Below are 24,157 nucleotides of genomic sequence, written 5' to 3'. Positions count from 1 at the left end.
AATTTGATATCATTTTCCAAAACAAGAATGTGAAACTGGGAAATGAAAATACAAATATAGAAATTACACTGTGCAATTCTTAAGCCTGCACTAGTTGCAACTGGGACATACCTTTCATCAAATAACCAAAGATATACATGCTTTGTCATAAAAGCTTAACATTTGGGTGTTTGAGACACACACAATCCTTGTTTTTGAGACACACACAATCCTGGTCATAAGAGCTTAGCATTTGACATATGCTACAATTTACTCTAAAACAGAACACATCAAAAGACGTGTTAGTTGGAGGTGACTTCTTCAAAGCATCCTGCTTTACACACTGTTACAATTTCGTGTGGTGTCTAAGACACACTAACTTCTGGTCTATTGAACAGAGTAAATTGTTGACATTAACTGTCAAATGCTAAGCATTTATGAACATCAGAAGATGCCGCTTTCAATGTGGAAGCGAGCGCTCGAGCAGTCAGTATACGTCTACCCAACAGTGTTTTCAGTGACCATCCTGCTTTCCACTGACATTTCTCGTGTCTCCTTTTCAACCCTTTTCTTGCTGTGTCTTTTCATACAGTACATACGTCCAGTGTCTCAGTACATCAAATTTTAAAAATACCACCAATGGCATTTTAGCACAACTGTACAGTTTTTAAAAATGTTTATCCATATGCTAGTCCATGCTAACAATAGGTGTTCATTTGCTGAATGACTATCCAGTTGCCTATCCAACCATGTTGCTATCTTTTGGCGATCATTTGGCAGTTGCTATGGGCATGGGCATGGTCATGTTGCTGGATATATTTGCATACATTTTTGAATGTTTTGTTCACTTGTGTATGAATTTCTGATATCATCTTAGCAATATACATGATCATTTGGCTATTGCTATGGGCGTGGTCTTGTTGCTAGGCATAGTTACATACATTTATTGAATGTTTATTCATTTGTCCTTCAATTCCCTTTATCTTCGCAATAGATGTGATCATATGACTTGCTATGAGCATGGTCTTGTTGCTAGGCAAATTTACTATTACATTTTTTGAATGTTTATTCAATTGCCTTTTAATCCCTGTTGTTATCTTCACAATATACATGATCATTTGGCTGTTGCTATGGGCGTGGTCTTGTTGCTAGTCAAATTTACATACATTTTTTTGAATGTTGGTTCAATTGTCTATTAATCTCTGTTATCTTTGTATGAAATACACGACTGTTTGGCTGTTGTTATGGGCGTGGTCATGGTTGCTAGGGATATTTGCATACATTTTTTGAATGTTTACTCACTTGCCTACCAGATGATGTTGTTATTTGACCAAAATATACTGCCATTTGGTTGTTGCTAAAGGGCATGGTCATGGTCGCTAGGGCCAATTTTGTCAAAATATTTTGAAGAAAATCTGCAGAATAAGTTTCAGAAACATCTCGCCAAGTTTGAGACTTTTTGAGATATCAGTTTTTGACCAAAAATGAACATTCTTACACCTAATTTGCATATCACTCATGGAATCATTGTATGCTTAATATTTCTTCATCCATACATCCCTAGATGCATCCCCATCAAATTTCAGCCCAATCTGCTCAGTAGTTTTGGAATTATAGATTTTCAACCAAAAAGACACATTTATAGCCCTAATTTGCATATCACTGATGGAATCATCATGCCATGAACAAATCTTACTTTACACCCCCTAAAGAATCTCCCCACCAAATTTCGCACCAATCTGCCCAGTAGTTTCTGAGTTTAAGTTTTTTGACCAAAAATCACATTTTTTGACCCAAATCACACACCTGTGATGCGATCATTTTGATTTGAATAATTTCCCAACTAGACACCCAAGGTAATGGACCCACCAAATATCATGGCAATCGGTTCAGCAGTTTTTGACTTTAAGTTGTTTACACACACACACACACACACACACACACACACACACACACACACACACACACACACACACACACACACAGACAGACAGACAGACACCGGGTGGTCCCTATAGCACTACTGAACCTCAGTTCAGTTGTGCTAAAAACAATTCTTATATTAGCTACAAGTAATACTACACCTTATTGGAATCTACAAAATTAATGTAGTTTTTGAGTTAATTACTACAACTATATCAAATGCAGCCAAGTATTCTACTAATCTACTAGCATCTGATATCTGTCTTCATGACAACTTCTATATTAACACTTTCTCACTAAACACCATTCACTATATGAATTTGTAACTTACCTATTAACCCTAACGCCATGCTTTGCTTCATCAACTGACAATGCTCTTGTAAATGCATCAATTGCACCCTGTAATTGACACAACACATATTAGTACTCAATTGTACCCTAGTACTCAATTGTACCCTGTGATTGACACAACACATATTAGTACTCAATTGTACCCTAGTACTCAATTGTACCCTGTGATTGACACAACACATATTAGTACTCAATTGTACCCTGTGATTGACACAACACATATTAGTACTCAATTGTACCCTGTGATTGACACAACACATATTAGTACTCAATTGTACCCTAGTACTCAATTGTACCCTGTGATTGACACAACACATATTAGTACTCAATTGCACCCTGTGATTGACACAACACATATTAGTACTCAATTGTACCCTAGTACTCAATTGTACCCTGTGATTGACACAACACATATTAGTACTCAATTGTACCCTGTGATTGACACAACACATATTAGTACTCAATTGCACCCTGTGATTGACACAACACATATTAGTACTCAATTGTACCCTGTGATTGACACAACACATATTAGTACTCAATTATACCCTGTGATTGACACAACACATATTAGTACTCAATTGTACCCTGTGATTGACACAACACATATTAGTACTCAATTGTACCCTAGTACTCAATTGCACCCTGTGATTGACACAACACATATTAGTACTCAATTGTACCCTGTGATTGACACAACACATATTAGTACTCAATTATACCCTGTGATTGACACAACACATATTAGTACTCAATTGTACCCTGTGATTGACACAACACATATTAGTACTCAATTGTACCCTGTGATTGACACAACACATATTAGTACTCAATTGTACCCTAGTACTCAATTGTACCCTGTGATTGACACAACACATATTAGTACTCAATTGTACCCTGTGATTGACACAACACATATTAGTACTCAATTGTACCCTGTGATTGACACAACACATATTAGTACTCAATTGTACCCTAGTACTCAATTGTACCCTGTGATTGACACAACACATATTAGTACTCAATTGCACCCTGTGATTGACACAACACATATTAGTACTCAATTGTACCCTAGTACTCAATTGTACCCTGTAATTGACACAACACATATTAGTACTCAATTGTACCCTGTGATTGACACAACACATATTAGTACTCAATTGTACCCTGTGATTGACACAACACATATTAGTACTCAATTGTACCCTGTGACTGACACAACACATATTAGTACTCAATTGTACCCTAGTACTCAATTGTACCCTGTGATTGACACAACACATATTAGTACTCAATTGTACCCTGTGATTGACACAACACATATTAGTACTCAATTGTACCCTAGTACTCAATTGTACCCTGTGATTGACACAACACATATTAGTACTCAATTGTACCCTGTGATTGACACAACACATATTAGTACTCAATTGTACCCTGTGACTGACACAACACATATTAGTACTCAATTGTACCCTAGTACTCAATTGTACCCTGTGATTGACACAACACATATTAGTACTCAATTGTACCCTGTGATTGACACAACACATATTAGTACTCAATTGTACCCTAGTACTCAATTGTACCCTGTGATTGACACAACACATATTAGTACTCAATTGTACCCTGTGATTGACACAACACATATTAGTACTCAACTGTACCCTAGTACTCAATTGTACCCTGTGATTGACACAACACATATTAGTACTCAATTGTACCCTAGTACTCAATTGTACCCTGTGACTGACACAACACATATTAGTACTCAATTGTACCCTAGTACTCAATTGTACCCTGTGATTGACACAACACATATTAGTACTCAATTGTACCCTGTGATTGACACAACACATATTAGTACTCAATTGTACCCTAGTACTCAATTGTACCCTGTGATTGACACAACACATATTAGTACTCAATTGTACCCTAGTACTCAATTGTACCCTGTAATTGACACAACACATATTAGTACTCAATTGTACCCTAGTACTCAATTGTACCCTGTGATTGACACAACACATATTAGTACTCAATTGTACCCTGTGATTGACACAACACATATTAGTACTCAATTGTACCCTAGTACTCAATTGTACCCTGTGATTGACACAACACATATTAGTACTCAATTGTACCCTGTAATTGACACAACACATATTAGTACTCAATTGTACCCTGTGATTGACACAACACATATTAGTACTCAATTGTACCCTGTGATTGACACAACACATATTAGTACTCAATTGTACCCTGTAATTGACACAACACATATTAGTACTCAATTGTACCCTGTGATTGACACAACACATATTAGTACTCAATTGTACCCTGTGATTGACACAACACATATTAGTACTCAATTGTACCCTGTGATTGACACAACACATATTAGTACTCAATTGTACCCTGTAATTGACACAACACATATTAGTACTCAATTGTACCCTGTGACTGACACAACACATATTAGTACTCAATTGTACCCTAGTACTCAATTGTACCCTGTGATTGACACAACACATATTAGTACTCAATTGTACCCTAGTACTCAATTGTACCCTGTGATTGACACAACACATATTAGTACTCAATTGTACCCTAGTACTCAATTGTACCCTGTGATTGACACAACACATGTTAGTACTCAATTGTACCCTGTGATTGACACAACACATATTAGTACTCAATTGTACCCTGTGATTGACACAACACATATTAGTACTCAATTGTACCCTGTGATTGACACAACACATATTAGTACTCAATTGTACCCTAGTACTCAATTGTACCCTGTGACTGACACAACACATATTAGTACTCAATTGTACCCTAGTACTCAATTGCACCCTGTGATTGACACAACACATATTAGTACTCAATTGTACCCTGTGATTGACACAACACATATTAGTACTCAATTGCACCCTGTGATTGACACAACACATATTAGTACTCAATTGTACCCTAGTACTCAATTGTACCCTGTGATTGACACAACACATATTAGTACTCAATTGTACCCTAGTACTCAATTGTACCCTGTGATTGACACAACACATATTAGTACTCAATTGTACCCTGTGATTGACACAACACATATTAGTACTCAATTGTACCCTAGTACTCAATTGCACCCTGTGATTGACACAACACATATTAGTACTCAATTGTACCCTAGTACTCAATTGTACCCTGTGATTGACACAACACATATTAGTACTCAATTGTACCCTGTGATTGACACAACACATATTAGTACTCAATTGTACCCTAGTACTCAATTGTACCCTGTGATTGACACAACACATATTAGTACTCAATTGTACCCTAGTACTCAATTGTACCCTGTGATTGACACAACACATACTAGTACTCAATTGTACCCTGTGATTGACACAACACATATTAGTACTCAATTGTACCCTAGTACTCAATTGCACCCTGTAATTGACACAACACATATTAGTACTCAATTGTACCCTGTGATTGACACAACACATATTAGTACTCAATTGTACCCTAGTACTCAATTGTACCCTGTGATTGACACAACACATATTAGTACTCAATTGTACCCTAGTACTCAATTGCACCCTGTGATTGACACAACACATATTAGTACTCAATTGTACCCTGTGATTGACACAACACATATTAGTACTCAATTGTACCCTGTGATTGACACAACACATATTAGTACTCAATTGTACCCTGTGATTGACACAACACATATTAGTACTCAATTGTACCCTAGTACTCAATTGTACCCTGTGACTGACACAACACATATTAGTACTCAATTGTACCCTAGTACTCAATTGCACCCTGTGATTGACACAACACATATTAGTACTCAATTGTACCCTAGTACTCAATTGTACCCTGTAATTGACACAACACATATTAGTACTCAATTGTACCCTAGTACTCAATTGTACCCTGTGATTGACACAACACATATTAGTACTCAATTGTACCCTGTGATTGACACAACACATATTAGTACTCAATTGCACCCTGTGATTGACACAACACATATTAGTACTCAATTGTACCCTGTGATTGACACAACACATATTAGTACTCAATTGCACCCTGTGATTGACACAACACATATTAGTACTCAATTGTACCCTGTGATTGACACAACACATATTAGTACTCAATTGTACCCTGTGATTGACACAACACATATTAGTACTCAATTGTACCCTGTGATTGACACAACACATATTAGTACTCAATTGCACCCTGTGATTGACACAACACATATTAGTACTCAATTGTACCCTGTGATTGACACAACACATATTAGTACTCAATTGTACCCTGTGATTGACACAACACATATTAGTACTCAATTGCACCCTGTGATTGACACAACACATATTAGTACTCAATTGTACCCTGTGATTGACACAACACATATTAGTACTCAATTGTACCCTAGTACTCAATTGTACCCTGTGATTGACACAACACATATTAGTACTCAATTGTACCCTAGTACTCAATTGTACCCTGTGATTGACACAACACATATTAGTACTCAATTGTACCCTAGTACTCAATTGTACCCTGTGATTGACACAACACATATTAGTACTCAATTGTACCCTAGTACTCAATTGTACCCTGTGATTGACACAACACATATTAGTACTCAATTGTACCCTGTGATTGACACAACACATATTAGTACTCAATTGCACCCTGTGATTGACACAACACATATTAGTACTCAATTGTACCCTGTGATTGACACAACACATATTAGTACTCAATTGTACCCTGTGATTGACACAACACATATTAGTACTCAATTGTACCCTAGTACTCAATTGTACCCTGTGATTGACACAACACATATTAGTACTCAATTGTACCCTAGTACTCAATTGTACCCTGTGATTGACACAACACATATTAGTACTCAATTGTACCCTAGTACTCAATTGTACCCTGTGATTGACACAACACATATTAGTACTCAATTGTACCCTGTGATTGACACAACACATATTAGTACTCAATTGTACCCTAGTACTCAATTGTACCCTGTGATTGACACAACACATATTAGTACTCAATTGTACCCTAGTACTCAATTGTACCCTGTGATTGACACAACACATATTAGTACTCAATTGTACCCTAGTACTCAATTGTACCCTGTGATTGACACAACACATATTAGTACTCAATTGTACCCTGTGATTGACACAACACATATTAGTACTCAATTGTACCCTAGTACTCAATTGTACCCTGTGATTGACACAACACATATTAGTACTCAATTGTACCCTGTGATTGACACAACACATATTAGTACTCAATTGTACCCTAGTACTCAATTGTACCCTGTGATTGACACAACACATATTAGTACTCAATTGTACCCTAGTACTCAATTGTACCCTGTGATTGACACAACACATATTAGTACTCAATTGTACCCTGTGATTGACACAACACATATTAGTACTCAATTGTACCCTAGTACTCAATTGTACCCTGTGATTGACACAACACATATTAGTACTCAATTGTACCCTGTGATTGACACAACACATATTAGTACTCAATTGTACCCTAGTACTCAATTGTACCCTGTGATTGACACAACACATATTAGTACTCAATTGCACCCTGTGATTGACACAACACATATTAGTACTCAATTGTACCCTGTGATTGACACAACACATATTAGTACTCAATTGTACCCTGTGATTGACACAACACATATTAGTACTCAATTGTACCCTGTGATTGACACAACACATATTAGTACTCAATTGTACCCTGTGATTGACACAACACATATTAGTACTCAATTGTACCCTGTGATTGACACAACACATATTAGTACTCAATTGTACCCTGTGATTGACACAACACATATTAGTACTCAATTGTACCCTAGTACTCAATTGCACCCTGTGATTGACACAACACATATTAGTACTCAAACAAACCTTGCTAAGGCAAACATATTTCATTGACAATTCTTAACAAACAACAACCTCATCATCATGTTATTTCCTTCTATTAACTGTTAAGACAAATGAAAGTTACAAATGTAGTTGACTTTGTGTCTCTCTTAGTGAAAGTTACAAATGTAGTTGACTTTGTGTCTCTCTTAGTGAAAGTTACAAATGTAGTTGACTTTGTGTCTCTCTTAGTGAAAGTTACAAATGTAGTTGACTTTGTGTCTCTCTTAGTGAAAGTTACAAATGTAGTTGACTTTGTGTCTCTCTTAGTGAAAGTTACAAATGTAGTTGACTTTGTGTCTCTCTTAGTGAAAGTTACAAATGTAGTTGACTTTGTGTCTCTCTTAGTGAAAGTTACAAATGTAGTTGACTTTGTGTCTCTCTTAGTGAAAGTTACAAATGTAGTTAGCAGATCAACTCCAAATCATATATACATTGTAACAAAATATACATTTGTCAGATATACCAATGTATTCAAATGTAACAATAGTATTGTTCAAGACATTATATCTGGGTGTGAAATTGTTCTCAGTAGCTTCATGGGTGATGATGATATTACTAGACAAATGCGATTACTTTACATACATGGTAACTTTCTATGCAGGAATTTTGCCTTTTGCTCTAGTCAAATTAAGGTTAGGTCTGCTATGTTTGTTTTTTTATTCAGTTTTGTCTTTTGGTGAACTTGTTGGGAAGAGTGTCTACAACTTTGTTTATGAGAATGGCAGTGGCAGACAGTAGCAATGTTTATGGACAGTGTGTTTATTCATGTATTCATGTGATTCTCTCCAGTGCAACCATTGGAGAGATATTCTCTATTGATTTTATACCATTACTTTTTATGCTTGTTTATATGGGCCTTGAGTCAGATTCAAACAATAAATGAATCAACAAATAAATATTTCAATTGTGTCATACACATCAATAAACTAGTAACATTAGTAAAAATGTCATTGAAGCCGATTTGTTTCAACTTCAATAACTGACTTCTATTGTAATTGTATAAATTATGAAGAGTACATACCGGTAGTTTACTTAATGTAATTGTATAAATTATGAAGAGTACATACCGGTAGTTTACTTAATGTAATTGTATAAATTATGAAGAGTACATACCGGTAGTTTACTTAATGTAATTGTATAAATTATGAAGAGTACATACCGGTAGTTTACTTAATGTAATTGTATAAATTATGAAGAGTACATACCGGTAGTTTACTTAATGTAATTGTATAAATTATGAAGAGTACATACCGGTAGTTTACTTAATGTAATTGTATAAATTATGAAGAGTACATACCGGTAGTTTACTTAATGTAATTGTATAAATTATGAAGAGTACATACCGGTAGTTTACTTAATGTAATTGTATAAATTATGAAGAGTACATACCGGTAGTTTACTTAATGTAATTGTATAAATTATGAAGAGTACATACCGGTAGTTTACTTAATGTAATTGTATAAATTATGAAGAGTACATACCGGTAGTTTACTTAATGTAATTGTATAAATTATGAAGAGTACATACCGGTAGTTTACTTAATGTAATTGTATAAATTATGAAGAGTACATACCGGTAGTTTACTTAATGTAATTGTATAAATTATGAAGAGTACATACCGGTAGTTTACTTAATGTAATTGTATAAATTATGAAGAGTACATACCGGTAGTTTACTTAATGTAATTGTATAAATTATGAAGAGTACATACCGGTAGTTTACTTAATGTAATTGTATAAATTATGAAGAGTACATACCGGTAGTTTACTTAATGTAATTGTATAAATTATGAAGAGTACATACCGGTAGTTTACTTAATGTAATTGTATAAATTATGAAGAGTACATACCGGTAGTTTACTTAATGTAATTGTATAAATTATGAAGAGTACATACCGGTAGTTTACTTAATGTAATTGTATAAATTATGAAGAGTACATACCGGTAGTTTACTTAATGTAATTGTATAAATTATGAAGAGTACATACCGGTAGTTTACTTAATGTAATTGTATAAATTATGAAGAGTACATACCGGTAGTTTACTTAATGTAATTGTATAAATTATGAAGAGTACATACCGGTAGTTTACTTAATGTAATTGTATAAATTATGAAGAGTACATACCGGTAGTTTACTTAATGTAATTGTATAAATTATGAAGAGTACATACCGGTAGTTTACTTAATGTAATTGTATAAATTATGAAGAGTACATACCGGTAGTTTACTTAATGTAATTGTATAAATTATGAAGAGTACATACCGGTAGTTTACTTAATGTAATTGTATAAATTATGAAGAGTACATACCGGTAGTTTACTTAATGTAATTGTATAAATTATGAAGAGTACATACCGGTAGTTTACTTAATGTAATTGTATAAATTATGAAGAGTACATACCGGTAGTTTACTTAATGTAATTGTATAAATTATGAAGAGTACATACCGGTAGTTTACTTAATGTAATTGTATAAATTATGAAGAGTACATACCGGTAGTTTACTTAATGTAATTGTATAAATTATGAAGAGTACATACCGGTAGTTTACTTAATGTAATTGTATAAATTATGAAGAGTACATACCGGTAGTTTACTTAATGTAATTGTATAAATTATGAAGAGTACATACCGGTAGTTTACTTAATGTAATTGTATAAATTATGAAGAGTACATACCGGTAGTTTACTTAATGTAATTGTATAAATTATGAAGAGTACATACCGGTAGTTTACTTAATGTAATTGTATAAATTATGAAGAGTACATACCGGTAGTTTACTTAATGTAATTGTATAAATTATGAAGAGTACATACCGGTAGTTTACTTAATGTAATTGTATAAATTATGAAGAGTACATACCGGTAGTTTACTTAATGTAATTGTATAAATTATGAAGAGTACATACCGGTAGTTTACTTAATGTAATTGTATAAATTATGAAGAGTACATACCGGTAGTTTACTTAATGTAATTGTATAAATTATGAAGAGTACATACCGGTAGTTTACTTAATGTAATTGTATAAATTATGAAGAGTACATACCAGTAGTTTACTTAATGTAATTGTATAAATTATGAAGAGTACATACCGGTAGTTTACTTAATGTAATTGTATAAATTATGAAGAGTACATACCGGTAGTTTACTTAATGTAATTGTATAAATTATGAAGAGTACATACCGGTAGTTTACTTAATGTAATTGTATAAATTATGAAGAGTACATACCGGTAGTTTACTTAATGTAATTGTATAAATTATGAAGAGTACATACCGGTAGTTTACTTAATGTAATTGTATAAATTATGAAGAGTACATACCGGTAGTTTACTTAATGTAATTGTATAAATTATGAAGAGTACATACCGGTAGTTTACTTAATGTAATTGTATAAATTATGAAGAGTACATACCGGTAGTTTACTTAATGTAATTGTATAAATTATGAAGAGTACATACCGGTAGTTTACTTAATGTAATTGTATAAATTATGAAGAGTACATACCGGTAGTTTACTTAATGTAATTGTATAAATTATGAAGAGTACATACCGGTAGTTTACTTAATGTAATTGTATAAATTATGAAGAGTACATACCGGTAGTTTACTTAATGTAATTGTATAAATTATGAAGAGTACATACCGGTAGTTTACTTAATGTAATTGTATAAATTATGAAGAGTACATACCGGTAGTTTACTTAATGTAATTGTATAAATTATGAAGAGTACATACCGGTAGTTTACTTAATGTAATTGTATAAATTATGAAGAGTACATACCGGTAGTTTACTTAATGTAATTGTATAAATTATGAAGAGTACATACCGGTAGTTTACTTAATGTAATTGTATAAATTATGAAGAGTACATACCGGTAGTTTACTTAATGTAATTGTATAAATTATGAAGAGTACATACCGGTAGTTTACTTAATGTAATTGTATAAATTATGAAGAGTACATACCGGTAGTTTACTTAATGTAATTGTATAAATTATGAAGAGTACATACCGGTAGTTTACTTAATGTAATTGTATAAATTATGAAGAGTACATACCGGTAGTTTACTTAATGTAATTGTATAAATTATGAAGAGTACATACCGGTAGTTTACTTAATGTAATTGTATAAATTATGAAGAGTACATACCGGTAGTTTACTTAATGTAATTGTATAAATTATGAAGAGTACATACCGGTAGTTTACTTAATGTAATTGTATAAATTATGAAGAGTACATACCGGTAGTTTACTTAATGTAATTGTATAAATTATGAAGAGTACATACCGGTAGTTTACTTAATGTAATTGTATAAATTATGAAGAGTACATACCGGTAGTTTACTTAATGTAATTGTATAAATTATGAAGAGTACATACCGGTAGTTTACTTAATGTAATTGTATAAATTATGAAGAGTACATACCGGTAGTTTACTTAATGTAATTGTATAAATTATGAAGAGTACATACCGGTAGTTTACTTAATGTAATTGTATAAATTATGAAGAGTACATACCGGTAGTTTACTTAATGTAATTGTATAAATTATGAAGAGTACATACCGGTAGTTTACTTAATGTAATTGTATAAATTATGAAGAGTACATACCGGTAGTTTACTTAATGTAATTGTATAAATTATGAAGAGTACATACCGATAGTTTACTTAATGTAATTGTATAAATTATGAAGAGTACATACCGATAGTTTACTTAATGTAATTGTATAAATTATGAAGAGTATATACCGATAGTTTACTTAATGTAATTGTATAAATTATGAAGAGTACATACCGGTAGTTTACTTAATGTAACTGTATAAATTATGAAGAGTACATACCGGTAGTTTACTTAATGTAATTGTATAAATTATGAAGAGTACATACCGGTACTTTACTTAATGTAATTGTATAAATTATGAAGAGTACATACCGGTAGTTTACTTAATGTAATTGTATAAATTATGAAGAGTACATACCGGTAGTTTACTTAATGTAATTGTATAAATTATGAAGAGTACATACCGGTAGTTTACTTAATGTAATTGTATAAATTATGAAGAGTACATACCGGTAGTTTACTTAATGTAATTGTATAAATTATGAAGAGTACATACCGGTAGTTTACTTAATGTAACAATTCATAAGGGCAATACAGAATTGTTTTTGTTCAATAATATTGATTATTGATGTTTGTGTACTCAGCTATATAGTATAACATTAATTTATCATTGTAATACACTTACCTTAGTGGTAACATATGGCACAGCATGCTGTTGACCAATTTTTGCAACCAGACTGGACATATTTATAATGTTACCTTTTGTCTTTCTGAGATGTGGAAGTGAATACTAAAATGGAAAAACAATAGTTAACTCTCCATATCTCACAATTATCAATAAATACATTTCAAGCTTTTCTCCTTTCCAAGACAATTTCTCTGACTTCTACTTCTATGTAAATACCATATATTCTGCTGTACTTCATTATGGGATAATCAAAAGTCAACTAGACAATGTTGTATGTATTATAGTCACCATACCAACACTTTTATACCATTACTGGCGCAATCTCACAAGCCAGTGCCTAAGTGGTTTTATGACAATCTATTAGCTAGGCCATAGACCCTCCTACGTGGGGGGAAGCGTCTATGGCTAGGCTATATCAATATTTATAGACAATCTATTAGCTAGGCTATATCAATGTTTATAGACAATATATTAGCTAGGCTATATCAACATTTATAGACAATCTATTAGCTACGCTATATCAATGTTTATACACAATCTATTAGCTAGGCTAGATCAATATTTATAGACAATCTATCAGCTAGGCTATATCAATGTTTATAGACATAGTATTCTTATCAAATTTTTTTTGTCATTTCGAATTCTCTGAAGAATAAAACAATTGCTCATCAAGTGACTCATATTACAGACTGTGTGTGTACAATGTTTACTTTATACATCTAGTTTGCCCTGTCTATCAAGTCACTGATGTTATAGACTGTGTGTGTACAATGTTTACTTTATACATCTAGTTTGCCCTGTCTATCAAGTCACTGATGTTATAGACTGTGTGTGTACAATGTTTACTTTATACATCTAGTTTGCCCTGTCTATCAAGTCATAGATGTTATAGACTGTGTGTACAATGTTTACTTAGTCTGTCCTGTCTATCAAGTCACTGATGTTATAGACTGTGTGTGTAGAATGTTTACTTAGTCTGCCCTGTCTATCAAGTCATAGATGTTATAGACTGTGTGTGTAGAATATTTACTTAGTCTGCCCTGTCTATCAAGTCATATGTTATAGACTGTGTGTGTAGAATGTTTACTTAGTCTACCCTGTCTATCAAGTCATAGATGTTATAGACTGTGTGTGTAGAATGTTTACTTAGTCTACCCTGTCTATCAAGTCATAGATGTTATAGACTGTGTGTGTAGAATGTTTACTTAGTCTGCCCTGTTTATCAAGTCAAAGATAAACCAAACCAAACAGCGTCGATCAGCTACAGGCCTGTTTTGAAACAACTGACTGGGATGTATTTTTTGAAAGCTGTTGCACGAATACCGAAAATTTGACTGATACCATCACATCTTATATTCAATTGTGTGTGAACTCTATTATCCCAACAAAAACAATACACATTTTTCCTAACAACAAACCCTGGCTAAGCAAAGATTTAAAGCATTGTCTAAATCAGAAAAAAATTGCATTTGTAGAGAAAGATACGCAACAGGTTAAACAGTTACAGAGGGAGTTTAGGAGTAAGGCTAAGATAGCAAAACGTAAATATAAAAGTAAAGTTGAAGAGAAGTTTAGAGGGGGTAATGCTTATGAAGCATGGAATGGCTTGAATAGGATGATGGGTAGAAAACAACAAAAACAAAGTATACAGTGTAATGATCCCATTGCTTTTGCGAATGACCTAAATGTATTTTATTCACGTTTTAGAAAGGAATGTGATGAGCTTTGTGATAAATTAGATAATATGCCGATTATATCAGAGTCATGAAGTAACTAAGGTTCTCTCACGGGTTAATCCACGTAAGGCTCCCGGGCCAGATTGTCTAAAAGGTAGAGTTCTCAAAGAATGCACTTTGCAACTAGGATCCTTGTTTACTAGGCTTTTCCAACTATTTCTGGATAACGAATTTACTCCTCGTATTTGGAAAACATCGACCATTATACCCATCCCCAAAATAGCTAGTGCTAAGCTTTGTAATGATTTTAGACCAGTAGCCTTGACATCTATTCTCTGTAAATGCATGGAAAGGATATTGTGCAATAAACTGACCGCATCCATGGCTGATCGAATGGACCCGTTACAGTTTGCGTACAAAGCTAAACGGGGGTGTGGAAGATGCCACTTTAACATTGTTCAACTTGATCTCACAACATCTAGATTCCCGCGGTGTCCGAATTTTATTCATGGACTTCTCATCTGTATTCAATACAATTCAACCGCACATTTTATTACAACGTCTACTTGATTTGCAGACTAACACAACTCTAATACGTTAGATTAATGTATTTCTAAGGGATCGGCCACAGCGTGTGAAAATTCAAGGTCATCTGTCTGAGGAACTGGTACTGAATACTGGTGTTCCCCAAGGTTGCGTCTTGTCTCCCATCCTCTTCTCAGCGTATACAAATGAGGTGACATGTAACAATGTCATTCTAACCCTTATAAAATTTGCAGATGACATGGCGCTTGTCGCCCGTCTCAAAGAAGAGTCCTCCCTTGCGGAGTATTTTAATTACATTGATTATCTAACCTCATGGTTTGCAGATAGTTTCCTTGAACTCAATGTTCGTAAAACGAAAGAAATGTATTTAGGAAGAGGACGACGACAAGACGTGACTTTTGGCTCTCCTGCTGTGATAAATGGACAACAAGTAGGACAGGTGTCTATTTTTAAGTATCTTGGTACCCTTTTAGATTTGAATCTTAAATTCACAAAAAATGTTGGTTACATTTTTAAGAAAGCACAGCAACGTTTGTATCTACTTTGTAAACTCAAAGATTTTGATGTCATTAAGGATATTTTAGAATCAGTGTACCGTTCATTAATTGAGAGTTTTCTAACATTTAATATTGTGTCTTGGTATGGTAATCTTTCTGTTAAAGACACAACAAGATTGGCGAGTATTGTAAAGTTGTCAGGAAAGATCATTGGTTCTAATCTATTACAGCTTCCTGATCTTTATATTAAATCACATAGACGGAAGTCAATTCAAATTCTTGCAGATCAAACACATCCACTTCACTCAAACTTTAAATTTCTTCTGTCAGGTCGCAGACTTGAAGTTCCTCTTGCACGTAAAAACTGTTTTAAGAAATCTTTTATACCACGAGCTGTTGCCATTTTAAATTCAGAGTTTTAATTGTGTGTGATTAGAATCATATTTTATAGAGCTTTTACATTTGTGATATTTGATTGACTTATGCTTTTGTATACATGTCTTTGTGATGCTTGTGTTTTTAGGACCTGTGATGCCAAAAGGAAATTTTCCATATGTTTTTAACAAATGGACAATAAAGATTATTATTAAAATTATTATCATTATTAAAGATGTTATAGACTGTGTGTATAGAATGTTTACTTAGTCTACCCTGTCTATCAAGTCATAGATGTTATAGACTTTGTGTGTAGAATGTTTACTTAGTCTGCCCTGTCTATCATGTTATAGATGTTATAGACTGTGTAGAATGTTTACTTAGTCTACCCTATCTATCAAGTCACTGATGTTATAAACTGTGTGTAGAATGTTTACTTAGTCTGCCCTGTCTATCAAGTCACTGATGTTATAGACTGTGTGTGTAGAATGTTTACTTAGTCTACCCTGCCTATCAAGTCACTGATGTTACAGACTGTGTGTTTAGAATGTTTACTTAGTCTACCCTGTCTATCAAGTCACTGATGTTATAGACTGTGTGTAGAATGTTTACTTAGTCTGCCCTGTTTATCAAGTCAATGTTATAGACTGTGTGTGTAGAATGTTTACTTAGTCTACCTGTCTATCAAGTCAAAGATGTTATAGACTGTGTGTGTAGAATGTTTACTTAGTCTACCCTGTCTATCAAGTCACTGATGGTATAGACTGTGTGTGTAGAATGTTTACTTAGTCTACCTGTCTATCAAATCAAAGATGTTATAGACTGTGTATAATGTTTACTTAGTCTACCCTATCCATCAAGTCACATGTTATAGACTATGTGTGTAGAATGTTTACTTAGTCTACCCTGTCTATCATGTTATAGATCTTATAGACTGTGTGAGTAGAATGTTTACTTAGTCTGCCCTATCATGTTATAGATGTTATAGACTGTGTGCGTAGAATGTTTACTTGGTCTGCCCTGTCTATCAAATATTACAGACTGTGTGTGTAGAATGTTTACTTAGTCTACCCTGTCTATCAAGTCATAGATATTATAGACTGTGTGTGTAGAATGTTTACTTAGTCTACCCTGTCTATCAAGTCATAGATGTTATAGACTGTGTGTGTAGAATGTTTACTTAGTTTACTCTGTCTATCATGTTATAGACTGTGTGTAGAATGTTTACTTAGTCTGCCCTGTCTATCATGTTATAGATGTTATAGACTGTGTGTGTAGAATATTTACTTAGTTTACTCTGTCTATCATGTTATAGATGTTATAGACTGTGTGTATACTATGTTTAATTAGTCTATCCTGTCTATCAAGTCACTGATGTTATAGGCTGTGTGTGTATAATGTTTACTTAGTCTACCTGTCTATCAAGTCAAAGATGTTATAGACTGTGTATAATGTTTACTTAGTCTACCCTATCTATCAAGTCACATGTTATAGACTATGTGTGTAGAATGTTTACTTAGTCTACCCTGTCTATCATGTTATAGATCTTATAGACTGTGTGTGTAGAATGTTTACTTAGTCTGCCCTATCATGTTATAGATGTTATAGACTGTGTGCGTAGAATGTTTACTTGGTCTGCCCTGTCTATCAAATCACATATTATAGACTGTGTGCGTAGAATGTTTACTTGGTCTGCCCTGTCTATCAAATCACATATTATAGACTGTGTGTGTAGAATGTTTACTTAGTCTACCCTGTCTATCAAGTCATAGATATTATAGACTGTGTGTGTAGAATGTTTACTTAGTCTACCCTGTCTATCAAGTCATAGATGTTATAGACTGTGTGTGTAGAATGTTTACTTAGTTTACTCTATCATGTTATAGACTGTGTAGAATGTTTACTTAGTCTGCCCTGTCTATCATGTTATAGATGTTATAGACTGTGTGTGTAGAATATTTACTTAGTTTACTCTGTCTATCATGTTATAGATGTTATAGACTGTGTGTATACTATGTTTAATTAGTCTATCCTGTCTATCAAGTCACTGATGTTATAGACTGTGTGTAGAATGTTTACATAGTTTTCTCTGCCTATCATGTTATAGATGTTATAGACTGTGTGTGTAGAATGTTTACTTAGTCTACCCTGTCTATCAAGTCATAGATGTTATAGACTGTGTGTGTAGAATGTTTACTTAGTTTACTCTATCATGTTATAGATGTTATAGACTGTGTGTAGAATGTTTACTAGTCTACCCTGTATATCAAGTCATAGATGTTATAGACTGTGTGTAGAATGTTTACTTAGTCTACCCTGTATATCAAGTCATAGATGTTATAGACTGTGTGTGTAGAATGTTTACTTTGTTTACTCTGTCTATCATGTCATAGATGTTATAGACTGTGTGTAGAATGTTTACTTAGTCTACCCTGTATATCAAGTCATAGACTGTGTGTGTAGATTGTTAGTTTACTTACCTTGCTAAATAAAAAGTAATTAATGAGATTCAAATTAAATAAGTCTCTAAAATGCTCTGCTGATATATCATCTATTGTTTCCTCAGGTGGGTCTATTGAAATTAAGAAAAAATACAATTTGACATTTCCTTATTTGTATGAATGACAAACTGAGATTGCATGATTGATAGCAAAAAACAGGAAGATGGAAGGAAGATCTTAGAAATATATCCGATGTAGACATGAGAAGCATTTTCATATATCTCACTGTTTGTGGCTGGGTCATAGAATTATAGCTATTACAAAACTGTTTCTGGAACACATAGATATAGACAAAGTCACCATATCCTAAACAATGACATCATGTACATAACGAGATTTAAACTGAATGCCTCATAAGGGCAAACCATAGATTTAAACTGAATGCCTCTCATAAGGGCAAACCGAGGATTTAAACTGAATTCCTCCTGTAAGGGCATACCATAGATTTAAACTGAATGCCTCTCATAAGGGCAAAACATAGATTTAAACTGAATGCCTCTCATAAGGGCAAACCATAGGTTTAAACTGAATGCCTCCCGTAAGGGCAAACCATAGGTTTAAACTGAATGCCTCCCATAAGGGCAAATCATAGATTTAAACTGAATGCCTCCCGTAAGGGCAAATCATAGATTTAAACTGAATGCCTTCCGTAAGGGCAAACCAAAGATTTAAACTGAATGCCTCTCATAAGGACAAACCATAGATTTAAACTGAATGCCTCCCATAAGGGCAAATCATAGATTTAAACTGAATGCCTCCCGTAAGGGCAAACCATAGGTTTAAACTGAATGCCTCCTATAAGGGCAAACCATAGATTTAAACTGAATGCCTCCCATAAGGGCAAATCATAGATTTAAACTGAATGCCTCCTGTAAGGGCAAATCATAGATTTAAACTGAATGCCTACCGTATGGGCATAATTATGGCTTTGGACATGAAAAATTCGCAAACAAAATGGCTGCCAGGCAGCTATATTGGATCGTATCACGATGAAAATGGATATGCACAGGTATGCCATAGCACACTGTCCTAATACCAACTTTGAATGAGATCTGTTCAAGCATGTCTGAGTTATGGCTTTGGACAAGGGAAATTCGCAAACAAAATGGCTGCTAGGTGCCCATATTGGATCGTATCACGACAACAATGAATATGCACATGTATGTCATAGAACACTGTCCTAATACCAACTTTGAATGAGATCTGTTTCAAGCATGTCTGAGTTATGGCTTTGGACATGGAAAATTCACAAACAAAATGGCTGACAGGCAGCCATATTGAATCGTATCACGACAACAATGAATATGCACATGTATGTCATACAACACTCTCCTAATACCAACTTTGAATGAGATCTGTTCAAGCATGTCTGAGTTATGGCTTTGGACAGGGAAAATTCACAAATAAAATGGCTGACAGGCAGCCATATTGAATCGTATCACGACAACAATGAATATGCACATGTATGTCATACAACACTCTCCTAATACCAACTTTGAATGAGATCTGTTCAAGCATGTCTGAGTTTAATAAAAGGCTTTGGACAGGGAAAATTTGCAAACAAAATGGCTGCTAGGCAGCCATATTGAATCGTATCATGAAACAAATTGAGGTGCATATGTATGCCATTGTATGTTGCCCCTGTACCAAGTTCGAAAAAAATCAGTCCAGGTATCTCCAAGAAACGACTCTGGACGGACAGACAGACAGACGGACGGACGGACAGAACCCAAGCCATAAGTCCCCATCCTGGACTTCGTCCTGCGGGGACTAACAAATCTGTAAGAATTCATTCACTTACGCCAGCCTGCATTATTTACCAGACAGTCAATCTTCCCATATCTTTCTATCGTCTTCTCAACTACATTCTGCAAGTATTAAAAAATTAAAAAAAATTAAAAACAAACATACTAAAGAAATGAAGTCTTGAAAAGACTCTATTTGAGTAAACAGACAGTTACAGAGCTCGAGTATTAACACTGTTTTTTTTATTATAAACAAACTCATAATAATTCAGTATGCAACTTGAATAAATTATTTCTGCTGATTCCCATAATGCAATAGCCCATAGCAAAGATACCCTATCAAAGTACAAGTACAACTTGATGCTTCTCTGAAATTGCAAATAATTGTAGAAGATGTAACATCATGAAATGACTCTCCAGAACCCATAGTTTATGAAAATGTCTCTATTTCCAAGAATGGCATTCCCCTTGAAGTGAGTGCGACATTAATACTGAACTTGAATTACAACAGTTATAACACACAAGCAGTTCAAATTTTTTTTTTAGCTTTGAGCTTTAAATCTGTCTTGGTCAACGAATCGGACATCAGAATGACAAATTCCATAGTTACAGCCAACCACTTGGTGGCAGTATGATCAGCCAATTGTAGATGTTAGGTAGTTTGATGTCCCCGCTTCTGTTGATCATAGGATTGTAGCGTCTGATGTTTATAGCCTCCCTGATCTTCCTCGGGAAATCATGTGGAGATGTATCAATAATGGAAACAGAGTCCCAGTCAATGTTATGATTACAACTGTGTGAATGTTCAGCTAAAGCTGATGCTACAGTTCTATCCCTCACAGATTTACAATGTTCCTTGATCCTGGTTTTCCTGATTCACCAATATACACTTGGTCAGTATGATACCTTGTATATCACCCTGCAGGGCTGTATATAGGTGTTGTCTTATCCTTGGGTGAGACTTACATGCAGCATAGAGTGATATGTGGTTTGAACGCCATTCCTGTATATCTGACAAAGTTTCTCAGATATGCCTTGCATATATGGTAGCGTGGCTGCATACACTTAAGCTTGTTTAACATTGCTGGTCTGAGTTGTTTCTTCTGTCAGATGATGAAGTTTTTTCCTTATGAGGGCATTCTTTTAATACTGACCTGTTGGGGCAAATTCTAAGTGTGTATGGAGAGGACATAGTCAAGATGAACATAGCAAAGGTTCTAGCTACCTACGTGTGTGTGGAGAGGACATAGTCAAGATGAACACAACAAAGGTTCTAGCTACCTAAGTGTGTGTGTGGAGAGGACATAGTCAAGATGAACACAGCAAAGGTTCTAGCTACTTATGTGTGTGTATGGAGAGGACATAGTCAAGATGAACACAGCAAAGGTTCTAGCTACCTATGTGTGTGTGTGGAGAGGACATAGTCAAGATGAACACAACAAAGGTCCCTTCTAGCTACTTATGTGTGTGTGTGGAGAGGACATAGTCAAGATGAACACAGCAAAGGTTCTAGCTACTTATGTGTGTGTGGAGAGGACATAGTCAAGATGAACACAACAAAGGTTCTAGCTACTTATGTGTGTGTGTGTGGAGAGGACATAGTCAAGATGAACACAACAAAGGTTCTAGCTACTTATGTGTGTGTGGAGAGGACATAGTCAAGATGAACACAGCAAAGGTTCTAGCTACTTATGTGTGTGTGTGTGGAGAGGACATAGTCAAGATGAACACAGCAAAGGTTCTAGCTACTTATGTGTGTGTGGAGAGGACATAGTCAAGATGAACACAGCAAAGGTTCTAGCTACTTATGTGTGTGTGTGTGGAGAGGACATAGTCAAGATGAACACAGCAAAGGTTCTAGCTACCTATGTGTGTGTATGGAGAGGACATAGTCAAGATGAACACAACAAAGGTTCTAGCTACTTACGTGTGTGTGGAGAGGACATAGTCAAGATGAACACAACAAAGGTTCTAGCTACTTATGTGTGTGTGTGGAGAGGACATAGTCAAGATGAACACAACAAAGGTTCTAGCTACTTACGTGTGTGTGGAGAGGACATAGTCAAGATGAACACAACAAAGGTTCTAGCTACTTACGTGTGTGTGTGGAGAGGACATAGTCAAGATGAACACAACAAAGGTTCTAGCTACTTATGTGTGTGTGTGGAGAGGACATTAGTCAAGATGAACACAACAAAGGTTCCAGCTACTTATGTGTGTGTGTGGAAAGGACATAGTCAAGATGAACACAGCAAAGGTTCTAGCTACTTACGTGTGTGTGTGGAGAGGACATAGTCAAGATGAACACAACAAAGGTTCTAGCTACTTACGTGTGTGTGTGGAGAGGACATAGTCAAGATGAACACAACAAAGGTTCTAGCTACTTATGTGTGTGTGGAGAGGACATAGTCAAGATGAACACAACAAAGGTTCTAGCTACTTACGTGTGTGTGTGGAGAGGACATAGTCAAGATGAACACAACAAAGGTTCTAGCTACTTATGTGTGTGTGTGGAGAGGACATTAGTCAAGATGAACACAACAAAGGTTCTAGCTACTTACGTGTGTGTGGAGAGGACATAGTCAAGATGAACACAACAAAGGTTCTAGCTACTTACGTGTGTGTGTGGAGAGGACATAGTCAAGATGAACACAACAAAGGTTCTAGCTACTTATGTGTGTGTGTGGAGAGGACATAGTCAAGATGAACACAACAAAGGTTCTAGCTACTTATGTGTGTGTGTGTGGAGAGGACATAGTCAAGATGAACACAACAAAGGTTCTAGCTACTTATGTGTGTGTGGAGAGGACATAGTCAAGATGAACACAGCAAAGGTTCTAGCTACCTACGTGTGTGTGGAGAGGACATAGTCAAGATGAACACAGCAAAGGTTCTAGCTACCTAAGTGTGTGTATGGAGAGGACATTAGTCAAGATGAACACAACAAAGGTTCTAGCTACTTATGTGTGTGTGTGTGGAAAGGACATAGTCAAGATGAACACAACAAAGGTTCTAGCTACTTATGTGTGTGTGTGTGGAGAGGACATTATAGTCAAGATGAACACAGCAAAGGTTCTAGCTACTTATGTGTGTGTGTGTGGAGAGGACATAGTCAAGATGAACACAACAAAGGTTCTAGCTACTTACGTGTGTGTGGAGAGGACATAGTCAAGATGAGCACAGCAAAGGTTCTAGCTACCTAAGTCATGTGTCTCTTTACATTCAAGTAGATTGTATTTAGTTGGTGGGATGGTGACAGCTATGATAGCTTTGCATGCTTCATACTCATATGAGAACAAGGTAAGG

General features: G+C 34.8%; 1 protein-coding gene across 1 annotated transcript in view; it reads right to left on the bottom strand.

The window, feature by feature from the left end:
• The window catches only part of LOC144434466 (L-fucose dehydrogenase-like), a 41,583-nt gene that overhangs the window by 7,471 nt on the left and 9,955 nt on the right, over positions 1-24,157 (bottom strand). The window contains exons 4-7 of the mRNA XM_078122917.1: positions 20,908-20,974; positions 19,086-19,177; positions 13,509-13,613; positions 2,234-2,301 (exon numbers count right to left, since the gene is read on the bottom strand). Of these exons, the coding sequence (XP_077979043.1) occupies positions 2,234-2,301; positions 13,509-13,613; positions 19,086-19,177; positions 20,908-20,974 (332 nt within the window). The remainder of the gene's footprint in view (positions 1-2,233; positions 2,302-13,508; positions 13,614-19,085; positions 19,178-20,907; positions 20,975-24,157) is intronic.

The sequence above is a fragment of the Glandiceps talaboti genome, chromosome 4 (assembly GCF_964340395.1).
Source record: "Glandiceps talaboti chromosome 4, keGlaTala1.1, whole genome shotgun sequence".
In the NCBI taxonomy this organism is placed as follows: Eukaryota; Metazoa; Hemichordata; class Enteropneusta; family Spengelidae; genus Glandiceps; species Glandiceps talaboti.
This window is presented reverse-complemented; position numbering and strand designations above follow the sequence as displayed.